The sequence below is a fragment of the Empidonax traillii genome, unplaced genomic scaffold, assembly GCF_003031625.1.
Source record: "Empidonax traillii isolate 1590-97213 ecotype Southwest subspecies unplaced genomic scaffold, ASM303162v1 scaffold210:size766637, whole genome shotgun sequence".
In the NCBI taxonomy this organism is placed as follows: domain Eukaryota; kingdom Metazoa; phylum Chordata; class Aves; order Passeriformes; family Tyrannidae; genus Empidonax; species Empidonax traillii.
The window spans coordinates 133974-150777 of NW_020955403.1; the positions used below are offsets into that span (position 1 = coordinate 133974).

A 16804-nucleotide genomic window follows, 5' to 3' on the forward strand; every position below is an offset into this window, starting at 1 on the left:
CTTTTGTAATAAGGTGTTTACTTTTTTCCCCCTGTGTTTTAATATGGGGGAAGTTAACCCTTTAACAGGTCTTTAGTCTTCTACTGGTGTCTGAAAAGCAAATGCTGGAGGAGCAACAGGTAATTATTTCAGTTTAAAGCTGAAAATATTAAAATGAAAAGCAAGTGTTTAAAAAAAATACCAGTTCTGAAAAAAAATTCCATCTGAAACACAGGTAGACATGGAAGTTCCTATATTTTACAGTATGTATGCAGTGACTGTTTAAATACACTTAATCTTTAAACCTGTTTATAAACCATTTGGAAATAGCTGGGAAGACTTCACTGCAGGTGAGATGGGGAGATCTGCTGTACCCCAGTGTCTCTCAAAAATATTCTGTTGCCTTGAGTTACAAAGCTTGAAGTGTGGCCATACAGTCATTAAGGAAGGACAAATTTGTATCACCTTAGTAGCCAGCAGCCACACAAACAAAACTCTTGGCAGCTGTAAAGGTCAATAGACTTCAAATTAATAGAGTTTAGACAACAGACTGCAAAATGGGAGTGTGCTTTGTGAGTCTCTGCTGAAAAATGGAGGTGATACGGTCATCCTGGGGGGTTCTGAAGTAAGAGAAGACATTCTGATTAAAAGCTACCCAGGTTGTAGCTGCAGTAGAGAAGCTGCATGTGGAGTGCAGATCTCCAGGCCTGCCTGCTGGAATTGCACATCCTTTGAGAGACAGCTGGAGGTAACAGTGCTGGATGCTTTGGACTGCGTTAGGGTATAATACTGGTTATGTGAACTGGGGGAAAAACACCAACCTGTCAGGATAGATCCTGCAGAGAAATACTTCCCTGTTTATTTCTCATGTTGGAAGTCATCCCTGTAGCTATGCACGTGTTCCTTTAATATTTACATCTGTAAGTTGCCATAAAGAGTGAAAAATCATTTTGGATGTACTTGTGAAGGTCTTTCATTACATAAATCAGGCCCTTCTTTTTGGCAGCTTGAAGGCTTACTTCCCAGCTCTGCTGAAGTACCCTACAATAAGAACTATTTAACTTAACATCAGTACTATCACAAGGCTAAATAAGTACTTTTAAACTGGCAATGAACAACAACTAAATGTGTTCTTGGAACAGTTTTGGTGGCAGGAATGAGAGGCAAAGTGTCATGTCTGATCTGTGATACAGCACATCCTGTTAATGACTGCATGATGCAGAATAGTGTCCTTCCCGTGCTGCCATTGATAGTTACAGTGGTATCAGTATTGGAGGAGAAAAGGCTGTGACTGTTGTCTTAGTATGTAATCAGTTCCTTGTCTGGAATGGGCCTCCACATGAGGTGGAAGTGGGGCTGGAGATGAGTTTGACATGTATGATCTTCGCACTGCATCAGCAGGAAGCACCATCACTGTGACAACTTACCAAGTGTTTTAGTCTTTCAGCTTTTCAGAATAACTGAGAAGGCTTAGCTCATGCTGAACCACTTCTGTGCGTATGGATGAATGTGACTGGTTCCTCAGCAGAACAGAGGCATACCTGTAGAAAGGTGTCTGGAGTTGTGCTGTACAGCCAGAATGCTTAATTCCTGTCATGAGAGTAAAGGTTTTGCCTTGCAGAGAGCTGAAGTTCTCCTGTGATTCATAGCACTGATTCCCTTTCTCTGAGGTGAGAATTCTTCAACTGCTGCTTGTTGGAGAAATGCTGGTTTTTGTGCTAGGAAAAATCTTCACACAAGGAAGGTCCAGTAGCAGTTTAAAATGAGTAGAAACCTTTTTTAAAAACTGGCAGCACAAAAGAAGCAAGGGAGCATTTTGTGCATGTCCTTAATGGGGTGGATACTTCCTAACTTAAAAACAGGCTGCTGATATTCCAGGACAGACCTATACCCATCATCTGGAAAGTAGCCACATCTTTTCTGTTTGTTTTTGTGAGGGACTGTTGAGAAATGCATTAAAGTACTGAGACATTTATTATGACCTTTCAGAAGACATATCTGATGTACACTATATTTAGATGAAACTATGATCTAGAAGAAAAAAAAGTGAAAATCTATGTTAAGGTTAATAATAGGAAAGACAAGTCGACTTACCTTTTACAAAAGCAAGAACCCACTCAGAACTAAGAAAAAAAAGATATATTTCTCCTGTTGTCTCTCTCCCTCTTTTATAGACTGAGATCAGCTGCTTTATAGCCTTGAGTTTTCATTCTCAGTGAAACCATGTTCCTTTCCTGTAGTTTCAGATTCTTTGGGGATTTTTTGTTACATGTTTTCCTGACAGATACGTTCTTTAGACTTCAGACTCAGAAAGACCATTTTATTTTTGGTCCTAAATGGTGTGGAATGAATTGCAGTGCAGGTGAAGATAAGGGACTGAATATATTGAAGTAATTAAAGTTTGTCCTTAGTTGGTATGAAGTAAGCCCCATGAATACAAACAGATTTTTCATTGCTTCGGGAGCAAGTCCAAAAGGGAAAAAGAGTTGCAAACATTCACTTATGTGTATATTTAAGACACAAATAAAAGAGCTCATGATTTTACTTTTTAAAAATAAGGTACCTAGAGTAACTGGGAAAAAAAATGCTTTCATGTGATTAAGTTGTTCAAATTGTTTATAAGATAAAAGAAGTTGGAGGACAAAGTAGCAGGACACTCCATCAGCAAAAAATTACACCCTGCAAAACCACTTACTAAATATGTTAAAAAGTTACTTAATCAAAAAGAACCTAGAAAGACTTACAGTAAGATGTGACATCACATGTATTTTTGAGCTTATTTTTTGTGTTACTCATTTGAGTATAGGTTGCTTGATGTTTATTTTTTTACTTGGAAACTTTCCCATAAGGCCAGATGCTGGAATGGTACCAGTTCCTGTGTCTGTGACAGGACACAGGTGCACACAAGCTCTCCTTCCCTTAACTGCAGTTTTTGTGAAAAGGAAACCTAGGCACGTAAGTTGGCAAGGTTACACTGCTCAGGGAAAACCAGATTGGGTCCTCTGGGGCACGTTGCGGTGTTCCCCAAAAAGGTTCACCCCGTGTCACCAGGGGGTTATGGAATTTGCCAAAGACAGAATCTGGGAAGAGAGGGAGGATTCAGGAAGCTCATCTGGGCAAATGCAATGTTTCTATGGTTTGAGAGATGCAAGGTTTTTCCACATAGAAAAAAATAAAATGCAGAGTTCACTTTTTCAGAACTGTGCAAAAAATATTTGTAAATGTGATGTTAAGCTCAATCTGATATGAGGGAAGCCAAGCATACATAACAAATTTGCAATTTAGTTTGGATCTATTCCACATTTTCAAGTCAGTTTCATTCATGTGATGCAATTTCTCTGATCCTGAGAGTCTAATAACCTCTGCTGCTTTTGTAAACAGGGAAATAGCATTCAGTAAATTCCACTAGCAATTAACTTTGTTAAGGCATGCACAGTGTCTCCTTTCAGGACATTTCATCCTGCTATGTGTATTATTGTAAAGGACTATTTAGCAGAAGAAAAAACTATCACAAATTTAAGGAAAATTTAGTTAATATTTGGTCTAAGACTCGTATTTAACTTTAGCCCCTTTTTAAAATTATATGTTGTTTACAAGAATAAACATTCTAATGTAACTGACAATGTATTTGAAAAAGGTGTTCTACTTCCACCGGGGTTTTTTACTTTCACTGGAACATTCAGGTGATTTAAAAGCTCTAAGTTTAGAAATTTAAGCAGGGTTCCTCTAGCACACTACAGTCCTCTGTTTACATCCAATGAATTCTGCCAACATTAAAAAAAATACAGCCCAGTACTTAGAATCTGTACTTCTTGAATAAAATGAGAATTTCCCGAGGATGCAACCTAGAAACTGCTCCTGCACTAACTTCTCTGAGCAATGCTCTTAAAAATAGATCAGGCACAGCATGTCAGAAACCACTGGTTGCAGTGGGTTAACCTTTTTCTTCCTAGGCTGATCTATAGCAGAGAAAAATCTTCACCAGAAAAGAACCAGGGCATATAGAACTACACAAGCCCAGCTGTAAGTTTTCTGCAAGCAGAATGTAAATCTTAAAATGAAATACACTCCTATGTTATTAAGCATAAAATCTTTGCCGATTCTAAGGATTTAAATTAGATCTAGTCTTGGTTCTTGGAAAAGCCTAGCACATAAAACTGAATTTTATCTTTAGAAGTGTAACAACACAGGCAGGTATAAAGCTTTACTCGGAATTGATATTTCCTTTTTCCCCCTTTCACCAGAACTAATGTTATGAGTGACTGGAGTCTGAGATGGGATCACCAGAAACAGAGCTGTGGATGTCACCTTTGCTCTTTGAAATTCTCTCTGGAATTGCTGAAAGAGACAAAGGGCAAAAAATATGTAGATGCAAGAAAGTTAAATTTAAGGACCATTCAGGCTAGTTTCTGTTTGACTTGCAGCCCTTGCTCACAGAAGCACTGGATGGCCAGGCATACAATCAAACATAGGGATGCGCATGTGGGAATTTAATGTTCAGTGCCAGTCCTCAAGGGCAGGAAGAACAGCTCATTGCGTATCTACCCTCACATATTTGTAAATACAGGGAAGATGATTTTGCAGTAGACTACCGTAAGACAGTGCTACATTGTAAAGACCTTCATTCTAGACCCCTTTTTTTGCCGGCCATCTCACTATGCGCAGAGCAATGAGCTATATGCAGGTGGGGAGTGCTTGCTTCTGCTCCAGCTGAATTATCTTCTCCCCCCTGCTTTTATTGTCAGAACCGATTCAGCAAGTGCCAGGCTCCACCGCAGCACATTGTGTTTCATTCCTGACGCAACAGATCTCATCCCACCACTCCTGCTTAAGCACCCCCCCACAATGGAGTGTCCTTCTGCCCTTGCTGTCATGCTATTGCAAGGTTCCTGTTTAATTTCTGCTTTTAAACATATTGTGGAACTGCTGGGGAAATCAGCGGGAACTCCTGGAAGCAGTAAAGCACCCTCTACCAGCTCTGCTGTCAATCTTCTGCATGCCCAGTGAGAGTTTAGGAGGAAGACAAGGGTTGTGGTGCAGTATTGAGCTGGTGGAGAACCATCACAAGGTATGAATGTAGTTTTACTCACTTTTCAGGTTTGATATTAAATACAAATTACTGTGCTTTAGCTGCATTTCTTGCCTCATTTGCAAACAAGACTTCACCAGAAAGGTTCATTCAAGGAGCTAACATATACATCTTTTTTTCTGCTGGACAGTATGTATATGCCCATAGATGTGTTACAAGCATTTAAAACCGATCCTCTTTCTAAAAGAAAAGAAGGTTTCTAAACAAGATTCCATCACCAGAAAGGTGTTTGAGGGACCACTTGTTTAGAAAGACACTTCACTTACCAGCTGGGAATTACTGGAGCCCTATAGACTCTATAAATATTTGAAGAGAGAAGAAAACAAACAAACAAAAAATCCATCTTGAGAGTAAATATTTGCTCCACGATTCTTCCATCCCTCATTCTGCAGGGGGCAGCAGAATCGCACAAGCCTTTTGATCTTGGAATCGGATAAAATAATAGCTGCCTGGATAAATTAATGTCTGCCTGAACATCTGGCATAGTGGGAGGTGTTCCTCAGGAGCTGTTTCTGGAATGCAGGGAAGGTGGTGGGCGCTGGAAAGGCGATGGATGCTGATGAGATAATGGATTCCGGGTAAGGAGCCTGTGGGCAAACAAATGCTCCCAGAACAGAAGCTCCTTTTTTTTTTTTTTTTTTTTTTTTTTTTTTTTTTTTTTTTTTTTTTTTTTTTTTTTTTTGCAAAGGAAATCTCCGGGTGGTGCTGTGAGAACTGAGAGCTCTGGGAGGCCCCAGCTGAAAAACCAGGTGCATCGGAGCTGACCGTGAACCAGAGCGATGCACGGATGTTGTCCCCTTATCCCGGACCGAATCAAGCAAGCATCCCTCCCTCGCCTGGAGCTGGCTGCTGCAAAGTTAGGGCAGACCAAGCCGGGCGGGGCCAAAGCCGGGTCCGGAGCCGGGGTCGGGCTGAGCGCGGCCCGAGGCCGGACAAGGCGGGGGGCAGGAGGGGCTCTGTCCCGCCCGCCCCGGCGGACTTTGAGCCGAGGGGCGGCCCGGCCAGTCGGTGCCCTGGCCATGGCGGGTCGGGGGCGGCAGCGGCTCCTGCTGGAGAACGCCGAGCAGCTGGTGCTGGTGTGCGGCCGCGGGGAGCGGTACCTGCGGCGGGACGGCGCCGCCGGCCTGGCCGTGCTGCGGGGCGCCAGCCTGGTGGTGGGGCCGTGAGTGCGGGGCTGGGGCGGGGGCGGCGGGGGAGGCTGCGGGAAGGGGTCAATGCGAGCTGCCCTCGCTCCCAGCGCCGGCTGCTGCCCGGCTGTCGGCTCAGCCCACCGCTGTGCGTGAGGAGGAGCTCCGTGCAAGGGTGGAAGGGATTCGGTTCAGAGTTCCTGATAGCATCCTAAAACTCCACCAGCAGAACGTTGCTATTCAACCAAATATCAGCCCCGAAGAGGCTGATGCCTATGGCTTCTTAGGGCACGAGGCACGATCCAGATCTAGGTGATGACAGATTTCTGTGAGCGGAAGAGTACCCTGCAGACAGATACCTGCTGGAGAAATGCTGTATGTTTGCTGACCCACAGGAGAAAAACAGCGTTATCTATCTGGAATTAGAGGAATAACAAGGTGTTGTCTAAAGGAATCTAAGCAGAGGACATGACAAGCATTATGACAAGCTTGGAACACATGGCGTTACCTTGTTGTTTTCTGTGCATCTGTAAAATGAGCAAACCCTCTCGCTATGTGTATCTTCAGTCCTGCTGAAGGTCCTGTCCCTGTTGTTCCAGGAGCTCTGTCACGGAGCCCTTGACTTTTCAACAGGCTCATACATTCTTTGTTGTGTCTGCTTGCAGGGATGGTTATATCAAAGCTGTGGGCCAGGCAGATGTAATTCGCAATCAGTTTTCAGAAGCAACATTTGAAAGGATAATTGACTGCTCTGGGAAGTGTGTGTTACCAGGTAGGTGTATTTGCTGACGATGACACTAGGAAAGAGCACTGCTAGCAGGTCGAGGGAGGTGATCCTCCCCCTCCACTCACCCCTGGTGAGGCCACATCTGGAGTGCTGTGTCCAGTTCTGGGCTCCTCAGTACAAGAGAGACATGAAGCTTCTGGACTGGGTCCGGTAAAGGGCAACAAAGATGACTAAGGGACTGGAGCATCTCTCTTATGAGAAAAGGCTGAGGGAGTTGGGCCAGTTCAGCATCTAGAAGAGATGACTGAGAGGGGACCTCATCAATGTATATGAGTATTGAAGTAAGGTTATCAAAAAGATGGAGCAAGGCTCTCCTTGGTGATGCCAAGCAATAGGACAAAAGGCAACAGACAGAAACTGAAGCATAGGAAATTCCAACTGAACATGAGGAAAAACTTCTCTACTGTGCAGGTGACCGTGCACTAGAACAGGTTGCCCAGAGAGGTTGTGGAGTCTCCTGTGGAGGTGTTCAAGAACCATCTGTATGCAATCTTCTGCCATGTGCTCTAGGATGACCCTGATTGAGCAGGGGGGTTGGACCAGATGACCTACTGTGGCCCCTTACAACTTTACCCATTCTGTAATTCTATGAATGCTATGTGGTGACAAGAGCTTAGAGACAAAGTACATGCATGTTAAATGTCATTCCATCCTTTTTTCTTCTATATTCATAATGATATAATCTTGTTCTGGGGATAGAATATCACAGTGTTCCCATTAGATGTGCTGTAAGGAGAAGATTGTGGCACTAGAGATGGTTCTTTAGGGTTTTGTGGTGGAGCTCTGATTCTCTTTTCCATCTTAACATGTCTTCCTCTGTATCATAGATCACAGCAGTAACCTAGCTGGCCACCAAGTGACTTTTCAGATTAATCTCTCTTTTCTGCCCATCAGCAATTCAGCCACAAAACTCAGTTTCTCCATTCTGCCCAGAGCCAGTTGGAGGCAAAAGGGATTTTAAGGCACATACTCTGCAACTTTACCTGATAAAAAAACCCCCAAACCCTGGGCAAGCCTTTTGCATGTTAAACTGAGCAAGTGGTGTTAGCACATGAGCTGTTAGACCTCTGGGCTCTCAGCATCATCAGCTTCACAGCATATAGAAAAAGCTCTCTCTGGAGTAAGTGGACTGTTGCTAGAGGAAGTGCTAGTGTGGTAAGCCCAGCCTAAGCCGTTTGCCTTTTTTAAAGAGCACAGGCTTAAAATCTGATGAACTCTTTCAACGCTTAAAGTCTAATGAACTCTCTCAAAGTTTACCATTTATCATTTCTTCCACAGTTTGAAAATGTCATCAAAATAATATGAAAAACTCAGCAACTGATGCATTTATCTGGAGATATTTTGCATGAGGTGTAAGACCTAAAAAAACTTGGAAAGAAAATTAATAGCCTCTTAAGAAAATCCTAGATATTTGGCTGGCTGGATTTTTATTGTGCTCTAACCAATAGAGACATTGTAGGAGAGCTTCTGCTGTCCATTCACTTTTCTTTCAGGTTCATAATCTTTTTTCTTACACATTGAAGTAACTCAAGTGCACGTTTACTTTGTTTTCTTTAGGCCTGGTAGATGCACATACACATCCCGTGTGGGCTGGTGATAGGGTTCATGAGTTTGCAATGAAGGTAATGGCATAAAATTACACTGCTGGATTTTTCTTTCTCCTTTTTTTTTTTTTTTTTTTTTTTTTTTTTTTTTTTTTTTTTTTTTTTTTTTTTTTTTTTTTTTAATGTACAGCTATTTCTTCTTTCTAATTAATCCCATCTTTCCATTATAAAAAATTACATCATTTCTGTCAGAGAATCTGAAGGAGGAGGGATGGTTTTGAATAGTGGTAGGCTGATAGAGGAGTGTAACTGCATCCTTTGCAGCCAGCCTTGGTATATTTTTGCATTAATTGGAACAATATAAAAGTGCTGCCTTCTGTTATCATCTAAATATTGGGCTTTTTTCACCTTCTTTTCTGCATAAGTGAATTTTGAGCTAGGGACTGGTTTTCCCTTTGGACTCAGAGGGAAGCAAATCTTCAGAGTAATACTCTTTGTGCCGCTTCTTACTTCATTTCTTCACTTAAATGGAATGGAGAGAGAAGATGAGGGAAATGGAAGAAGAATTAATGGGAATTTTTTTTTCTCCCCTCTTTGTCTCTCTCACTGCAAAGATATCTCAAGGCACTTTCTAGAATCCCTTGGATAGAAAATGTGCAATTCATAGCTAATTGCATGGGGGGGGTTGTTTTTTGTTTTCTTTTTTTTTTTTTTTTCCCTAAGCTGGCAGGTGCATCTTATATGGAGATCCACCAGGCTGGGGGAGGAATCCATTTTACTGTGGAACACACCCGGAAAGCCACGGAAGAAGAGCTGTTCAGTACTTTCAAACACCGTCTGGAACGCATGCTCAGAGCAGGATCCACACTGGTTGAGTGCAAGAGTGGCTATGGCTTGAACTTGGAAACAGAGCTCAAAATGCTCAGGGTGATTGAACGTGCTAAGAGGTCCATGGATATTGGCATTTCTTCAACTTACTGTGGAGCTCATTCTGTGCCGAAGTAATGGGACTGATTTTCCTTGCTCTTGTTAAGTATTACTGCTTTGCATTGAAAATTGGCTGTTATTTTCAGAAAGGTTTCTTCTGCCCCACTCCTAAAATGCAACATACTTGAAACAATAGTCAGTATTTACAGAAGGCTGTCCTAAGTCTTAATTTGAAGGAAGATGGGGGAACATTATTTAGTGACTCCTAAATACGAACATAAGCTTAGCATAGAACCCCTGACTCCAGCTGATGCTCGCACTGTATGTAACGCAGATTACTGGGTTTCCTGTACAGAAAGTTCTTCTTCTTGCATTTGCTGCTATCCTTCAAGCTTAGTCTCTGCCATGAGATTTTATTTTCACCGGCTAACAACAAAAAATACTGTATTTAATCCTTATATACCTTGCATACATCTTATAGCTATGAGATGAGCAGAAAACTAAACTAAATGTGTTTAATCACAATTATTTTGATGGCTCAAGTAGACATATCATAAAAAGCCTTTTTCGCTTTGACATTTTTTCCCCCTGTGAAAATAATGTCTTCAGGTTACCAGATTTCAATGTATGAAAAAATTAATGAGGAGTTTTAGATATGTAGGTGTATGTGAAACATATATATTTTGACTAAGTGGTAGGCTGCTGCAAGACAAGGCATGTGAGATGGAGGCAGGTCTATTATGTGGCAATATTTAAGAGATGTTCTTTAAAAGAAAAAAAATACTACCAAAAAATCCCTACCTTTCCCCATTCAAGAAAACATGACCTAGACAATTTTTTAAACAATCTAATTATTGTGTATTTGGGGCAGGATGGGAAATTATCTTTTGTTAATTTAATTGCTGAAAACGAATCCTGTATCATCTTCAGTAAATGGAAGATGGTTGGGAATAAAGCAACTAAATTCAGTGGAAAATGGCAGCTACTTCTTTCAAGAAGTTACACTAAAATTTGGAGGACTTAATGGGAAAAAACCCTGAGGTTTTACCCAAAACCATATATATTTCTTAGTCCTTCCTTTCTTCCTCTCCTAAAAAGCCTTGGGAGGATCTCAGTCAAAATCCTGAGAAAAAGTCTTTCCCACCAAAATATTTTAAGCATTTCTAGAAACTAATGGAATAAATAAATTCCAGTGTTTTTACAATCATAGCAACATGTGGGAAAGACAGGTGAACCTTCTGACTCTCAGCATGCTTCTGTCCCCTCTGATGCACATCAAGCATAACAAAATATAGGTAGTAAGGATACTGTATTTTAAATAAGGAGAAAAGGCAGTTGGGGATTTGAGGAAATTTCCTGAAGGAAATACTGAATTATCTGTATTTTCAGTTTGGTTTTTTTTTTAAATCCTCTTCTCTTTTCAATCAAATATTTGTGTCTAGAATATTTTGCTTGAATTTTATGTTATCCCTCAGTTTTTTTCTCTGGCCTTGGGTTTTTATTTTGACCAGGAGGAATTACACAATTCTTTCCTGGCTCCTCTAATCATCATTTTGAATCAAATTCACGATTTTGGGAATGTCTGATTTTTTTATTGTTTTCTTCAGTTGGCAAGGGTTCATTGGGCCCTTTTCATCTTTAGCAAGACATTTCAAAGTGCTTGCCTGAGCAGAAGTCTCTTGCGTTAAAACACCAGCAGTTTTGTTTTGCATTTTATATCTTTATACCTCCTAAAGAGTGAAACCAAGACTTAATGTTTCCCTCTGGTTTGTCTTGGCTCTGGCCCTAATCTTTCAGACAAAATTCCTCCAAAAGCTTCTGAGCAAAGGAAGAAAAAGGAGAAGGTTTGGCATGGCCAAAGCCTGAGCAACCCCAATGACTGTGTCAGTGAGGGGTGAACAAAAGAAGGACCAGAAGTACAGTTCTGCTCTGATTTATAACCGCACATCCTTGTTTATAAATTCAAGCAGAATTTGGCTTCTTGAATTTATTTCCATTGCATAACTCCCAGTTCAGTCCTGTGTGGCATTCTACAGGGCCAATCTCTGCATGTCTTACAGTGCCCGAAAGGAAAATTGAGGTGTCTCGGACATTTAACTGCTGTACATCTCTTATCTTTGGATATTAAAATTGCAAAATACCAACTCGACTTCATATTTTGGGATTATTTACTCTTTCAAAGGCATTCACTGATCTCTCCTGGGTTATCTTTATGTAATAGAGGATTCATAAATGGTTCTGACTTTGGCAATTCAAACTTTGGGAGGCCCCTCTGATTTAGAAACTGTTATCTATCCATCACTCTCAATGATATAAAAAGAGGAGAGGTAAATTAAAAATAATTACTAATACTGCACATCCCCTTTGAGTTTTGATACTTGCATAAAAATATTGCATGAATATCATTTAACATATTTAAATACTCATTTACATATTTTAAATAGTTATGGTTTAGAATACAGTATAGGGAGGTCGGAATATATGAATAGGAAAGCAGAAGAATTTGTTTTAAAATATTCCATATCTTAGTTACAATCCAAGATGCCAACCTTATAACAAATACGCAGTAATAAAGTCTAATATTCTTTGAGGGGATAGTAACTCATATTTGAGAGTACATGAATTACAGTGGGTTTACATTTTTTAGTCTGAAGTTTTTTTGAGTGATTCATATTTACATAATTTCCTAAGTAATCTAGTAAGTGCATGTATGGCTTGAACATGGGCCAGACTTCAAAGGTGTTATTCATATAGCTCTGTAACATTTTCTTTTCATTAGAGGGAAAACTGCTACTGAAGCCACAGATGACATTATCAATAACCATCTCCCTAAACTGAAAGAACTCCAACTAAGTGGTGAAATACATGTTAACAATATAGATGTGTTCTGTGAGAAGGGAGTCTTTGATCTGGAGTCTACAAGGAGAATTCTTCAAGCTGGAAAAGATATAGGGTTACAGATTAACTTCCATGGTGATGAACTCCATCCAATGAAATCTGCTGAGGTACGTCTTTCTGACCATTCAGCTAAGCTGTTTTTGCTCTTATGAGCTGAATCTGTGAAAGAATTGCAGCTTTCAAAACTGAGGTTTTCTTTTCTAAGAATTTATAAAATAAACCATTCATAGACATTTATTTCTATCAGATGATAGGAAGTGCAGTCCTTGTACAGCTTTGGAGTTAAGGACATGGGAGGAAACCTTGACCTCTGGGACTAACGTGCATTGGCTATCCAAACATTGACTTTGCTTATCTCCCACATGGGATACAGATGGGGAAGGTGGATATCCATGAACCCAAGAATGATAAAAACATGGTTTCTATGCAATTTGAAAAATATTTTTTCATTAAATGTCCCATTAGCAGTGACAAGTCAAGTGTGCACTGAGCACAGTCAGCGGTCTTATTGCTCAGAACAGAATGTCTGAGCACACTCAGGGATAGTTTAGTCAAGACTATGTTCCCAAATATCTTGATAAAGAAAGTCGCTTTCAGACCACGTTTTACCATTGTTTAAACACTGCTTCCTTCCTGTGGGGTCTGCTCAAGTTATTCTCTGCTGTATGTAAAAAACCCAAAACCTAAACAAAAACTTGATTGATCATAAAAACCTTTTTGGCTTCCCCATTGAAGGCAGCAGTTGGACTTTTAGTTCTGCAACTAATATCAGTTTTGTGAACCATTTTCTAATGTATCCTTTATGAACAGGAGTTGATAATGGTTTCATCTCCGGCTCTCCCATAGTTTGTATGCTAGGCTGTTAAAAACACCACTGAAGGTATGCTTTTGCTCCGTTTATGGTTAAAGCTTTTCCTGCAGTAAATGAGCAAATATTTTGTCTCTGTATTCTGTTTGTTCTTTCAAGCATTCTTTATTATGTCTCTTGTAGTAAATTTTACATTAATAGTGAGTTGTCTCCTCTAGTTGTTTGGAAACAACTTTATTTTACTGACTTGGTTGAGAATAGTAAGTAATACTCTTGAAAATTTGCTTAGCTTGGAGCTGAACTGGGAGCCCTGGCTATCAGCCACCTGGAAGAAGTTAGTGATGAAGGTATCACAGCCATGGCAAGAGCTAATTGTGCTGCTGTCCTTTTACCAACAACTGCCTACATGCTGAGGTAAGGGCACTAGATAGAAGGAATTCTTTCATAACAGCAAACCCATGTTCGTAATTTAGGGTCTTTTAATGCAAAAGAGTAAGAGTGTATTCATGCCTTCAGGATCAGTCTGGACCAGTGAAGACAATCACAAGTACATAGAGCTGAACGAGCTTATGTCTTATTTCTGGTGGAAATCCACAAAAATCTGAGAAGTCTCACAGATTTAGAATGGCTTTTCAGTGACTATGGCTAAAACTTCCTAGTGAGTGCCTTTCCTAGTGCCCACCTTTGCAAACACCAACCCAGATTAATTGAGTGGCCAAACAATTTTGAAATGTTTATTCCAAATATCGAAGTTATTGAGATCTTCTGCATTATAATTGCTAAGTGAGAATCCTCTAACGTGTGCAGATTAAATTAGGAGACTCAATAACCAGGAAGGGACTCTTGCATTGCATGTGCCACTGCTCGTATTTGGGAGCCTGTCTTTGAAGCTGTAAGCACTAGAAAATTAAGGTTTTTTGAGAAATGAAGATTTTTCGCCTTGTGAACTCTGGCTGAGGTCTGGATAAATACCGGTGTCCTGGAGTCTGATGGCTGATACTGGCTGCTGCCACATGCTGTTACTGCAAAAGCAGTGGATCCTACTTCCCATTTATGTTGTACATGGGGGGATAGCTAGGGATGCAGAGGACAATTAGGGCTTTCATCTTCAAAACCAAAGGTAGCCAAATCGTGTGATGACTTTTGGTTTTGCAAATCATTGTATAATAACTAATCAAATTGTACTGACAAGTGTCTTTTTCCTGCTAGACTGAAGCAACCTCAAGCTCGAAAAATGTTGGAAGAAGGAGTTATAGTTGCTCTTGGCAGTGATTTTAATCCTAATGCATACTGTTTTTCAATGGTAAGCTACTCTTAATACTTATGACACTGCAAAATTATGAAATTCTTACTAGTACAACTTGCACATAGATCTTGGACACTAGTAACTGTCTTCACATTCATGAAGAGAGCTGTATGCCCCACATAGGCAGCTGCTCATGCTTGTTTTTGTGTGCTGGAAATTTTAGCTAGAATTTCTTGAAACTGGAATGGGTTCCATTCTTTATATGCACTGATAGGCTTATAAAACAAGCTCTCGAAGTTCCTGATTTTAGAGTTCTCATTTCGGAGTTGGCAAGATTTACCTTATGCGGAACAACTCCCTCTGTTGTGCAAGGAAGAAGGAGAGTGCTTAGGGATTTGAAGCATGAACAGCTTTGTGTTACTGGTAACTCCCATTTTCCCCTTCCTTGCCTACTAGCCTATGGTGATGCATCTGGCCTGTGTAAACATGAAGATGTCAATGAATGAAGCACTGGCAGCTGCCACCATTAATGCAGCTTACGCTCTGGGGAAATCGGACACACATGGCTCCTTAGAAGTCGGCAAGCAGGGGGATCTTGTTATCATAAATTCATCAAGGTTTGTTCTTCCATTGCCATTTCAGATGTGCTTTAACATTTGGGACTTTGTTTTTCACCACGTTTGGATAGTGGAGAAGTTACTGATGCCTTAAGAAAGGGACACTGCTAGCATTCCAGACCCATTTTCATTCTCCTTAATCACTCCAGTGGAAAATAGAGCCTAAGATTTTTGGGACTGTTATTACAAATAATCCATGTCTAATTACAAATTATCTAATAATGCCTGTTTATTTGGTGGAAGAAATTCTCCACTGATCTGTACATCAGCTAACTGCATTCATGCCACAAGAGTCAACATGTACACATGGAATAGTATTTTCTTGTTTTCAAGCTAATCTTTTAAAATTTCCAGGTATAATGGGTATGTGACCTGCTTTTATGCAAGTTTATATATTCTTAAACTCTGTGTCTTTTTAGGTGGGAGCACTTGATTTACCAGTTTGGGGGACATGAAGCATTGATCAACTACGTCATAGTTAAAGGAAAAGTTGTCTATCAAAATGAGATGTGTGAGACAATGAGCAGTTACTGAGAGAAGACAGTAATTTACTAAGCTACTACAATCAAATTAGAAAAGAGTATTTCAAAGCAACAGACAATTCAGATCTGTATTTACCAGTAAATAGTTTGCCAGCTCACATTACTCTTATTCAAATAAACTTTACCAAGCATTACCCCACTGGTGCATCTTCATGTCCCTTGTCCTTCTCTCTACTGCAATCATTTCTAATTGTACCCATCTGAAATAAGACTGTTTCCAAAAACGGTTTCCTATACAAATAATCTATAAAATTATTATATTTGAAAATAACCCAAACAAACCAGCAATCAATAACTGAAGTTTGGGTCCAGGTAAGATTTATTGGCAAGTGCGATGTTAAGTAATCTGTGACAGAGGGGCCAGGGGCTCAGGCACGCGCATTTGGTATTACCTTTGGCCATGCTGGAAGGCCACAACATGCCAAGGCAACGTTCATAGCTCCTGGGTCTACTCAGTCTTGAACTCAGCAGATACCAGGAACGACAGGTATGGTGGGAAACACGGTATCTCTTACCTCTCCAAATACCAAGCCTTCATTCTGCTGCTCTGCAACATCTTCCTTTGCTGAAAATCTTACAGCTCCTTTGAGGCTTTAGGGGCACAAGAAGGAGGAGAGGAAAAGGCAGTCAGGTACACTACCATTTGGGCTGCTGAAAGCAGGGCTGCATTATAAGTTAGAGGTTGAGCCAGGCCTGCTGTTGGAAATTAGTGATGCCAAAAATTTAAAGGCAGTTGGCCCAGTGAGTACTCTCATGAGTACAGCCAACCTCTCAAATTTTCGATTACCTTGAAGTTTAAAAGAAGATCACATCTAGTGTTATACAGATGATAATTTATTCTAGGTTGAATCAGAAATAACATATATTTGCTCGAGGAAGTTTGAACATGATGCTGATAGGTTAAGTGTGGCAACTCCTACTCAGAGCCATGTCAAAATTTAAGAGCCTAATTTTTTCAAAGTTATCTTTCTTTTTTCTTTCAGCTACTACTTTTTTTTTCCAGAGTTTGTACCATCATTTGGGGATGCTGTATGTCGAAAAAAGGATGATACAACTCTGGAGAGTTTAAACTTTTGCAGTATTTAAGCAGAGGGTCTGCGTTAGGGAGGGTCTACGAATACACATGGACTGAGTCTTTTCTTCAAGTTTTCAAATGGATGGTGGCTGCAGAAACAAAAGGGATTTGCTTTCTGAAGGTGAAGTAATAAAACTACACCTGACAAGCATGAAGAACTTCACA

The 16804-nt window shown here is 40.4% G+C and overlaps 1 protein-coding gene across 1 annotated transcript; it reads left to right on the plus strand.

Moving 5' to 3' along the window:
* The first annotated feature begins 6072 nt into the window (after nt 1–6072).
* On the plus strand, nt 6073–15745 carry AMDHD1 (amidohydrolase domain containing 1). The gene is made up of 9 exons (XM_027887452.1): nt 6073–6230; nt 6861–6967; nt 8540–8604; nt 9250–9527; nt 12233–12458; nt 13449–13573; nt 14369–14462; nt 14862–15022; nt 15442–15745. Exons 1-9 carry the CDS (start codon nt 6088–6090, stop codon nt 15554–15556), a joined length of 1314 nt encoding a protein of 437 aa, XP_027743253.1. The 5' UTR covers nt 6073–6087; the 3' UTR covers nt 15557–15745.
* The last annotated feature ends 1059 nt before the right edge of the window (nt 15746–16804 follow it).

What these genes read in the sequence shown, in the direction of transcription:
- AMDHD1 (XM_027887452.1), top strand. Translation starts at nt 6,088, where the DNA reads ATGGCGGGTCGGGGGCGGCAGCGGCTCCTGCTGGAGAACGCCGAGCAG. An exon ending in GGAGCTCATTCTGTGCCGAA is followed by an intron (nt 9,528 to 12,232) that starts GTAATGGGACTG and finishes TCTTTTCATTAG; the next exon opens with AGGGAAAACTGCTACTGAAG. An exon ending in ACAACTGCCTACATGCTGAG is followed by an intron (nt 13,574 to 14,368) that starts GTAAGGGCACTA and finishes TTTTCCTGCTAG; the next exon opens with ACTGAAGCAACCTCAAGCTC.